The 10,541-nt window shown below is 34.5% G+C and overlaps 2 protein-coding genes across 2 annotated transcripts; one reads left to right on the top strand and one right to left on the bottom strand.

Moving 5' to 3' along the window:
* Positions 1-2,358: 2,358 nt before the first annotated feature.
* Positions 2,359-3,525, top strand: LOC141386999 (uncharacterized). The gene is made up of 2 exons (XM_073955992.1): positions 2,359-2,492; positions 2,561-3,525. The coding sequence occupies exons 1-2, from the start codon at positions 2,472-2,474 to the stop codon at positions 3,329-3,331; spliced, it is 792 nt and encodes a 263-aa protein (XP_073812093.1). The 5' UTR covers positions 2,359-2,471; the 3' UTR covers positions 3,332-3,525.
* Dera (deoxyribose-phosphate aldolase) lies at positions 3,408-6,033 on the bottom strand. Its single transcript, XM_073955991.1, has 4 exons — positions 5,835-6,033; positions 5,406-5,771; positions 5,087-5,298; positions 3,408-3,895 (listed from the first exon to the last, which is right to left on the bottom strand). The coding sequence occupies exons 1-4, from the start codon at positions 5,860-5,862 to the stop codon at positions 3,542-3,544; spliced, it is 960 nt and encodes a 319-aa protein (XP_073812092.1). The 5' UTR covers positions 5,863-6,033; the 3' UTR covers positions 3,408-3,541.
* Positions 6,034-10,541: the final 4,508 nt, after the last annotated feature.

Genomic DNA, 10,541 nt, shown 5'->3' with positions numbered 1-10,541 from the left:
CATAAATCAATGCACGGTTGTTGAATTAAGTGAGTTGTGCTTTTGCTAATCTAATTCAAAAACCGCGAATTCAATGCAAATAGGCATTTTGTGTTACAAAACAAAATTACAGCTCCGAAAAGTATGCTATAAAAAATTGGATGTAACTAATTTCGAAATTTCAGCTCCCACGTTTTGCTGTTGCCACGTCGTTGAGAATATGGAAAACGTGGGAATGGGAAATTTCGCTCCCATGGGAATGTTCAGAATAGGGCTGGTAGAGAATTCCAGCAAAGCGATTTCGAGATGCCAATTCTTTTTTAAAAATTGAAAGCATGTTGTCAGATTAATGACCTAAAACAATTTGGAATCAAAATTATTCCAATTTTTATTACAATTGTAACAATTTCATTTAATTTCCTTGTAGACTTATAAAGTTGTTTTGCTTCATGTGTCTAACTTTGAACTTGTCTTACTAAAAACAAAAGGAAAACATAACACACAATGATAGGAAACAAACACAGGTTCACATCCTCAACATGTAATCATACTTACCGTATCTCGTTGGATATGATGTGACACCCATACTACCCATACTGTCACACTTTAATGTATGAGATGTATGAGAATGTCAATAAACTTTCAAGTAAATGATCCATTGAAATTGTTTCACTTTTCTTCTGGTTGACTGACTGGAAGGTATACATATTTATATATATTTATGTTGTTGGTTGATAGGCCTACCTACCTACCTACAATTTACACACAATTAGTTTTATAATCAAGTTGAACTCATTACACACATACGTTTTGGAGCATACCTCCATGTATTTTGTCTTAGGAAAAACTCCAAAAACTCCAAAAACACATAAACAAAATGCAATAAAGGAAAACAGGTTGCGCATGCGCCTACGTCTCAGCCTAAATAAAATGCTCTCTTCTGATGGACTTTGTTTGTCTCATAGTTTTGCGTTTGCATGTTGATGCTATTGATATTTGTTGCAACATATAACGACAACATAATTTCTGTTTTTTGCATGTATGTATGGCTTTGTGTTTCGCCTCAAAACTATGTAGTGGGTAAGAAACGATTTTGTTTGTTTGTAACATTGAAAGTGCCACTTTTTTCTCAGATAATGTGGAAAATCTCACAATGAAATTTAAAACAGGTTAATTTTCCAAACGAACATGTTGAAAGCAAAATACACAGAAAGTCATCAACAACTCTGTACTCTATATACGATATTTTCCTTGGAAGCAATAGTTGGGTTTAAATTCAAATCCTATTCATTATTTTATTTTAGTTAAATTCCTTCTGGCCAAAGGTGACTTATATAATTAGTAGAATCGCCACTATTCATACCTAACTCCTTGAAGCAGTTTCCATTGCATTTAAACCCACATAATCCCTAAAAATGCTTAGTCACCTAGGTTACGATTTTATCGGTATTCTACTGTTTCAATATGTGCTATATTGGTCTATATTTTTGTTGTAATCCATCCGTGTGGACATACGCTACGCTGTAGTCTGCGCTTTTGTATCATTTACAAGATTCCTTAAGTTTTTAAACTCTATTGCCCGATTTGGATTAGTTAATGAAGGCTGAAGTGCTTTGTACTGTGTGAAACTCATGATGGCTTGCCATCGATTTTTGGTGCTTCTTCCAATACGTATTCACTCTCAGCTAATGTCACTGCTTTTTTTATCGATTGTTTTTACCCGATTTCAGTTATTATCTTCATTTTCGGTCTTGTAAACATAGGTCCTCGTTTTGGTATAGACCCCACATAACAGTTGTGCCCGATTTCAGGTAGTTTGAAGTTTTTTATCTACATGTTCAGTCTTAATTGTCTGTTATTTGGAACTTAGGTTTCCTAGTAATCAAAAAATGGTTACGCTAAAATTGTAGACATAGATCGACGTTTTGGTAAAGCCCCAATATACCACCACCACGGACGGCGGTACCTCCCGATTTCAGGTATTTTGAAGTTGTTCCTATTAGTCAACAAAATTCTGCACAAAAAATTGTAGACATAGGTCCACGTTTTCGTATAGCCCTCATATAACGGAACCACCTTCTTCCACGTTTGGTTTTTGTTTATTATATGTATCTAATATCCACTTTAAGCAGGTTGTATCACAAGTGATTTCCCTATTTCGCATAATAGTAGGGTATCATAAAATCGTTTTCTATAGATTGTTGTTGCAGTTTACCTGTTTTTCAATGCATGGCTTTTCTCCAAGCATCCCGAAGTAATGATGAACATACATGCATACGTTGGTGGTATGTGTACACTTAAAACGAAGACTTCCGAGCTTCCGTTTAAACATCATTATGATAGCTCCGCAGAGCATTTTGTGGTATAAATGTGACTGTGGTTAGTGGCAAGATTTACTACAGCAGTGACCAGCGGAGCTAAACGTGGATTACATAAATTGTGCGCAACATCAACCATCAATAGTGATTTAAAAAAGAAAAACAATAGCAGAAATGTCTTTTAAAGTAGTGTTTGTGAGTGAAAAAAAAAATGAAAACATATTCTGAATGTTTAATAAGTGTTTTTTTCGATTTAATTTAAGGTGTTCTTTATTGCATATGTGGGTATTTCAGAAGGTACGCCACCACCTCCTTCTCGTAATAACAAAAATCCCCATCCATCGGAAGACATACATCCCATGCATTCTCATATGATAACAATAGAACGTTTGGAAGCTCTTCTAAGAAGAGCCAGTGAAATATTTAAGCCTCACCTTGATGCTAGGCAAATTGATTTGCCTTCATCGGAAAGCCAACAAGTTGCAGTGCCCATGCAATACATGCAACCACCCAGTCAACCATATAACTTTTATTTACCATTATTCGATTATGACGAGAGTGAAGAAACCCATCATCAACTGAAACAGCTTGATGGCAAGAGTCGTAAAATGGATACATTTAGTCCACCACCAAAACCTAAAGACTCAGCGGCAGCTGCGAAAAACTTTTATGACACAAAACCTAAAAAATCTCCTAAAAAATTTAATGCCTCCAACAAACATATCAATATAAAATGGCTGAATAATTATGAAAAACAGTTATCATCGCCCGGTAATAAACAGTCCATGCAAGTGCCAAAAGATGTCTACTTAATGAACGATGAACGCAATCGCATTAATTTTGATGACACATTTTTTGCTGTTGACATGAAAGTGCCCGATAGAACCAATAAACTCGACAACAAATCACAAAATGATGCAACAGAGCCTGGTCAGCAGGATGATTATTTCAATCAGGGTGAAGAGGATTTAATAGCAGCAGCTGCAATTCAAATACCACTGATAAGGGATTTTACATCCTTGAGGCGATTGTAATAGTCTACGTCCGTCTATAAGATTTAAAGTCATTTAACTTATACAATGTATATATAAACACACACACACACTCAAATTTATTAATAATCCAAATATATATTTGTAATGTATAATTTATATTTAGTACAACAAACACATATTTACATTTACTTTACAAAACATTTAAAAAATAAAATTCTAAAATAATTCCCAAATCAAGCTATGCTAGCTTTAATATGCCGCTACAGGTCCTGCCCTGACTTCTTGTCCCGTTAGTCCTTTACGAACTACTTTTTCAATGTCATCTAATAATCCGGAAGCACCGAAACGGAATAGAGCAGGTTGCAGCCAATGCATACCCAATGTTTCCTTAACCAATGTCATCCATGTAATAGCTTCACGTACAGTACGCACACCACCGGCCGGTTTAAGACCAACAATTTGTCCAGTCTTTCTTTGGAAGTCTTGGATAGCCCATATCATTACCAAACCAACAGGTATGGTGGCATTTACAGACTCTTTACCTGTTGATGTTTTAATAAAATCAGCACCAGCCATCATGCATACCATGGAGGCTTTATAAACCTGAAGAAAAAATGTACTAAATGTTAATGGTATGCATTTTTAGGTTATTTTTAAAAGTTCGGAAATGTTTTTAACTACAGTTTAGACAATGATTGTAGATCTAAGTACATATCTACCATTAGGCAATTTTCTTTGGTTTTTTGTTTTTACATTTAGATTGCAATTTAAAAGGGCCCATATTCAAAATCTTACAGCAGAATGTGATATAATCGTGACTTCGTGATTACTTTGGATCTGGTGCGATCTTATCGCATTCTGGGCAGATGATTTGCAAGCTGACGTCAATCCTTGCCCAATAGGAATTGATGCGACTGCAACATCCAGGACATAGCTAAAACAAATTTGACTTCCGAGGTACAGGAGAGGAAAGACGGAGATATTACCCCTGCTTAGGGAACGTCCTGTTTTACACTACGAAGCTTTGATTCCATATTCCTAAAGTTTGCAAACATGTGAGGATTTAATCTATGGATTGATAGGTGGATTTTCTGATGAAGTCCTCGAATATTATGTGTGGAAAATGCAAGCAGATCAACATTTTAAATCGGTCAGTACGATTCGCCATGTTTGTCTTCAGAAGCAGCACCACTAAAACATTTCCTACAGACTTCGGGAACGAAGAGTAATAGGAATGGAGAGGTTGAAGACAAAGGAGAGAAATATGAAGTGATAATGTTCAGAAGAGTTGTCGGGCTGTCTCTATACGGTGATTGTTAAAATCGGCTGAACCAGTGATAATTGGTCTGATCCTTTACTTTTAAAAATGGTAACAGTGGCAAAAAAATGTAATAGTGGTGAACTGTAAGGGAACACTTTGCGGGTAAAACCTTAGGCACGTAAAGGAACGCGACTAATGTTCAGAAGAGTTGGTTGGGATGTCTCTTTTCGGTAAAATCTCAGATATTGGTTAAATTCCGATTGATTGAATGGAGACACAAAGGGCTGGTTCCGTCAGTTCCACTTGTCGATCTTGCTACAAGAAAGAAAGGACCATCCTTGACCATGTAATAGGTAACTGCAGAATATAGAACCTAATATGTAGACGGAATATGTCAAAGAGTGTTGTACGGTTGGGATTGCTTTAGTGAGGAGTTGAAATACGTCAACAAATGTCTTTAACTGTTCCACTTCGTTGGATTCCAGTAAATAGCAGTACCTCATAGTCAATAAATATCAATATGTCAAACTTACATTTTCCATAGATCCCAATTCTCCTATAGCCAAGATGGTCTTCAAATGAGCCTTATCACCGCAAGCCTTGCGCATTTCACACACCTCATCGTATAACTTTTTCCATTGTCCTGTCAACGCCAATTGGCGATTAATAACTATATCAATTTCCTTGGCACCAGATTCAATGGCAAATGTTATTTCTTCCAAACGTGTTTTTAAACCATATTGGCCTGAAAGAAAAATTATTTATTAAAATATTTAACATATTTTAGAATTAGAGAGTGTTAAAGAAACAGGAAATTGGAATAATTTATTATTATAGTATTATATTTTGTACCGGTAGGGAATCCAGTTGCTACTGCAGCAATAGGTACATCGGCTTTCAGCTGTTCGAAACAACGTTGCGCATCTGCAACTCGTGCCGGATATACACATACAGCTCCTGTGTGAATTTGCTTTAGTAAACTGGGATCTACACATTGTTCCAAGAAATGCAGTGGGAATGGATAAGCAGCTCTGTGACAAAGACGTCTTACATTAGCTTCGGTATCATCACCGGCGAGTGTGGTAAGATCGGTAAGTGTCAGAGCTTTAATTGCCCAGACGACCTCATTAAGACCACTTACTTGGCCACGAGATGAAATTTGTTTAGATATTTCTTCCAGTTGACGCAGAGAAATTGTGACCTTCAATAGTTCAGAATCTTCAATATGTAAACAAAATTATTAACAATTCATTTACAATTGTTTTGTAAAATGTAACTTACCAAATGGAAAAATTTGGTTTACTTTCATTTTGTGTTAGCGTTTTTTGTAGTATTTAACGATATAAATTAATAATTATCTATTTATATTAAGAGAAATGTGATGACAGAGGCAAGTGTCAGTAGTTGATCGACAATAAAAACAACAGATAGGCAATGTGGACGCGTTAAAGTGATCTTATCACATGGGCATGACGCACATGGCGAAATAAATTTAATGAAATTATCTCCCGTAGAGTTGTGTAGTACCGGAACCAGCGTTGTCAGTATTGGGGATTTTTCCCCAAATTGGGGAATTTTTATTTGAAATGGGGAAAAAAATTTCGACTTGGGGAATTGGGAAAATGTTGAGGAAATCTGAAAAATCTTTGGGGATTTTTGGGGAATTTCTTTTTTGACTAATTACTTCAGATTATCTGATCTTTTTTAATTTCAGTATGTGAATAGTATTAGCGCACGCGTGACGCACAAATGATATGCATCATATACTAACTGGTCGCAGCTGTAATAATTTATGACAGATTTGAAAAGTTATCATGCGGTTCGACGACTGACAGCGTACTAGAACAGTGGGTTGAATTGAAATAACATTTTCCATCATTTCTACTGCTGAAGGGGACTTAACTGCAGAAATGGTTTCTAGATTGGTGGGCAATGATGAAATTAAACTTTATTTAACATTCATGGCTCCAATTATAAAAGAGATAAATATGCTTAGGCCCGTTATTATATCCTTTTTTTGTAGTTAAATGTTAGCCGATATCGGACAGATAACCCGTTTTATATTCCTGCAAGTTTGCTTTAATAAGAAGTGTCAGATAAATTGAAAGCAAGTTTGTGTTCCTTTTAAAATTTAAAGTGCGCCCAAAAACAAGAAAAATTTGAGAGCAAATTCGAATCAACCAATCCGATTTGAGTAAATTTTATGTATACAGACTGTTTTGCTTGAAATGGAATGGAAGATGTAATAACAAATTCCTGGTAATGCGAACTTAATTCCTTATTTTTCTTAAAATAAGGTATAACAATAAGGGATTTTAAAGAAAAGATATAAGAACGGGCCTTAATCTAAGTTTTCAAACCGATGCACACTGCAAATATGCATTTTCCCTGTGCACTCGAATATTGAAACCATTTATAAAAAATTAAGAAGATATTGAAAAAATAGTGGAATCGATCGAAAACGACTCGGCATATTTACCATGAGGAGCCATGGACCTAGGCTTTAATTTTGACTTGTACTTTTTTGAGTAAACAATTATTAAAGTTAAAAAGACCAGTGCCGAATATCTTAAACGCTGTTAGTGCAAATGCTGTAACCGATGCCTACAAATATGCAATTATTAAACTTACAAGCAATTTTACCCCAATATTTGCAGCAATTCACAGGGTTAACACAATTTTAGCTCTATACGAACCTTTTCAGTTGTCAACACAAAAATCTCCACGATTGTTTAAGAATCGCAATGGAGAAAGTTCTGTGGTTTTCCTACATAACGACATAAGTCTAAAAATCAAAATTTTCAGGAGAGCGAAAACAAAAATTTTTTGTAATATTTTCTACATGCCGGTGACTTTGTTTTGGTTTTTTCTTACATACGGATGGAGCATGCCAAAAACAATTGTTATGAATAAAAAAATTTAAATTTTTTTTATAAATGTACTTTTTATTAAATTTTTTTAAAAACATATCTTTGCGTGTGGGTCTTATTTTTTTCACAAAATGACATATTTATACTTATGTTGTATTCTATGAAAAATAGCGGAGGAAAATGGATAACACATGTAAAATTGTGTTGTTTTTCTGTGAATATTTTTTTTACAAATTATTACCCAATCTTAATGCAAATAAAACACATCTGTTAAAAATTTATTTCAATGTGACGGAAAAAACTAAAATAAAACCAAAAAATTCTTCATATTTTAGAAATGGAACGTTATTATAAGATATTAATTATCGACATATAGTACTTTAAACTTTTATAGAAATCATGGAATACATCGGAGATAAGTGGCAGTAAATCTTTCTTTTTTTCAGGCGAAATAGAAATTTCTTCATAATTTTTCTGCTCTGGATTGTGATATGTTATTTTTTTATTTTTTAGTATAGTAGCTGTAACTGTCTCATCGTTAGTTAACAGCCTTTCTTGCTGTGAGGCTTGCATCTCTGTTTTCATAAAATCTACGTAACGAGACTTATGTTTGAGAGTAAACGACATAAAAAAACTGAAAATTAAGATAAAAGAGCATGCAAAAGAGCACATTCAGTTTTACGTGGTTTTCTCTTGAAAGATAATCAACAAATATTTTAATTATTATTACATACAAAACGACCTAAGTCACCTTGTGTTCTTTTATATGAATATGTTTGCGATATACTGCAGCAAATTTCGATATAATAAGTTTTTTATGACAATTATTTTGTAAAAAGTCCCACTTACGTAGTTTTGCCACAAAATATATCAGAAACGGTACATTTTTTTCAAATACGGAGTAGTGATATGGAAAGCTCTCAGAAAGTACAACTACGTGGTGCCAATAACTCAAAATTTACATAACTCGACTTATGTCGTTATGTAGGAAAACCACAGAGTTATCATTCGTAAATTGGAAATGGTATTAAGTCCCGGGCCACACTAAGAGTAATTTCACTGAAATTTTGACATGAAAGTAAAAGAAAATGTAAATTAAAACGGTCTGTTCGTTTCATACGAATATTGCAACAAAGCAAAATTGCAGAACAAATGAAACCGTGTACACTAGTTTCTTGAAATTATGCATTTTTCCCAAAAAATGCAAAGTTTCATGTCAAAATTTCATTGAAATTACTTTAGTGTGGGCCGAGACAAAATATGCTTTCCGTTCCAACAAGTAATTCTTAAAATGCAGTACGAGTTACTAGAATAAATAATCAATTTTCTAACAAGTCCATTTGTTGTAGACATTTTGACCCTCTAATGATTCTGAATCACTTGGAAGTGAAGTTTTCAATATCGTTAATTTAATTCATATATAAGTGTATAGAATACTTTACAAGTTTAATGATATGAATTTCAATAGTAAAATAAAACTACTTTCGATTTTTTTAATTATTTGTTAAAAAAAATTTGGGGATTTTTTTGAGGAAATTCAATAAAATCTGGGGAATTTTGGGGAAAAGTTTTGGGCAAGTTGGGGAAAAGAGTCTAAAAAATACTGGCAACGCTGACCGGAACGAACTAGTTCATTGGAACTATTCCGTGACTGGAACGATCGGAACGATATCCGACTCGTTCGTTTATATAGTTCCTTTCGTTCATCTCGTTCCTTTTGTCCATCTCGTTCTATTCGCTCATCTCGTTCTTGTTCATCGGATTCAAATGTTTTTTATTCGCTTAACACTAAAAGAACAGCAAAATACCGTGTGAACGAACGATTGATCAAAAGGAATGATTTATCCAAAAAGAATATTTGAGTTAAATGTCAAACGAACGAAGGAACTATATGGAAGGAAGGAACGATATTAAGGAACTAGTTCCTTTTAATAAAAGGAACGAGAAAGATCGAACCGTTCAGTGAACTAGATTGCCCAACTCTAATCTCCCGGTCCACACTATCAATTTTGACTGCCAGTTTTGCTCAAATAATCGGTTGCTTTCCAGTGGGGCCGTTCATTTTTGTCAATCATCAGGCAACTACAAAATATTTTGTGGTTGCTGGACAGTTTGACATTTATCGATATTTCCGAAAAATCGACAGTCAAAACTGATCGTGTGTACCACGCTATAAGGCTAGAACACAATGGATTTTTGTTGCTTATTTTTTCCTTCCCGCTTCAAAGCGCAAAAGTGAAATTGTACTGTTTTCAATAGGACAGACCACAACGAAGCGAGGCTTCAGGCCACAGTTGAAAATTGTTGAACTTTTGAATTCTTCGCCTGGCTTTATTTTTGACATTTCGTTTCGACATTCAATTTAATATAAAAACGTGTTCAATCTGAAAAATACAATTTGGCCGTAATTTTTATGTTCGGTATTAATTTGATATATTGAAATAATTACGTTTATAGCGCCCATGAATTTTACGCTTCGATGTGTGATACCAAGAAATGAGCGACCTATAGTGGGATTCTCTAACTCATTTTTTGATTTACCGACAATTATCGGTAAAATTAAAATGCTTATAATTTCGGTAATTACTGACGTTTTTCGGCAAATTAGCGACCAATAAAAAGTAGGCGTAGAATTCTACCGATAGCCAAAGTGTGGTCAACCTTTATTTGAACTTTTCATGCATAATTTTGCGTTTTAAAGTTACCGATTTTTGTCTGTAACTGAAAAAATGAGTTAGCTAATGAAGAAATAAAGGGCTGAGTACATGAGCTGCCTTGCCTGCTTACCTTGCTTACTTCTGATAAAAGAATAAAAAAGAGAAGGACAACCCAGTTCAAAATTTGCTCGGCCTTCTTTATTCTTTTATTTTTATTATGTCAGAAATAAAGCAGGGAAGCAAACCAGGCGAAGCAGCTTATGTACCCAGGCCTTAAGCTAAGCGGAAAATTAAGCTAAGAGCTGACTGTGTACTCACCTTTAGACTGTGACTGTGTACTCACCTTTAATTTGGAATTGGCATTTGAAACCTAATGGGTTTGTTAAATTCTGTTATATATAAACGTACTACTTGATCGAGTTCCACAGTCCATATTTATATTAGGCAATTTTCCTTGCGGC

This window comes from Musca autumnalis, unplaced genomic scaffold (assembly GCF_047663935.1).
Source record: "Musca autumnalis isolate F117 unplaced genomic scaffold, ASM4766393v1 scaffold_5, whole genome shotgun sequence".
Classification (NCBI taxonomy): Eukaryota; Metazoa; Arthropoda; class Insecta; order Diptera; family Muscidae; genus Musca; species Musca autumnalis.
The sequence above is the reverse complement of the archived record's forward strand: the minus strand, read 5'-3'. Positions and strand labels throughout refer to the sequence as shown.

Coding starts and splice junctions, on each gene's coding strand:
- LOC141386999 (XM_073955992.1), top strand. CDS start 2,472: ATGTCTTTTAAAGTAGTGTTT. Junction 2,493..2,560: donor TGTCTTTTAAAGTAGTGTTT/GTGAGTGAAAAA, acceptor ATTTAATTTAAG/GTGTTCTTTATTGCATATGT.
- Dera (XM_073955991.1), bottom strand. CDS start 5,862: ATGAAAGTAAACCAAATTTTTCCATTTG. Junction 5,772..5,834: donor AAACCAAATTTTTCCATTTG/GTAAGTTACATT, acceptor TACATATTGAAG/ATTCTGAACTATTGAAGGTC. Junction 5,299..5,405: donor AGCAACTGGATTCCCTACCG/GTACAAAATATA, acceptor TTTTTCTTTCAG/GCCAATATGGTTTAAAAACA.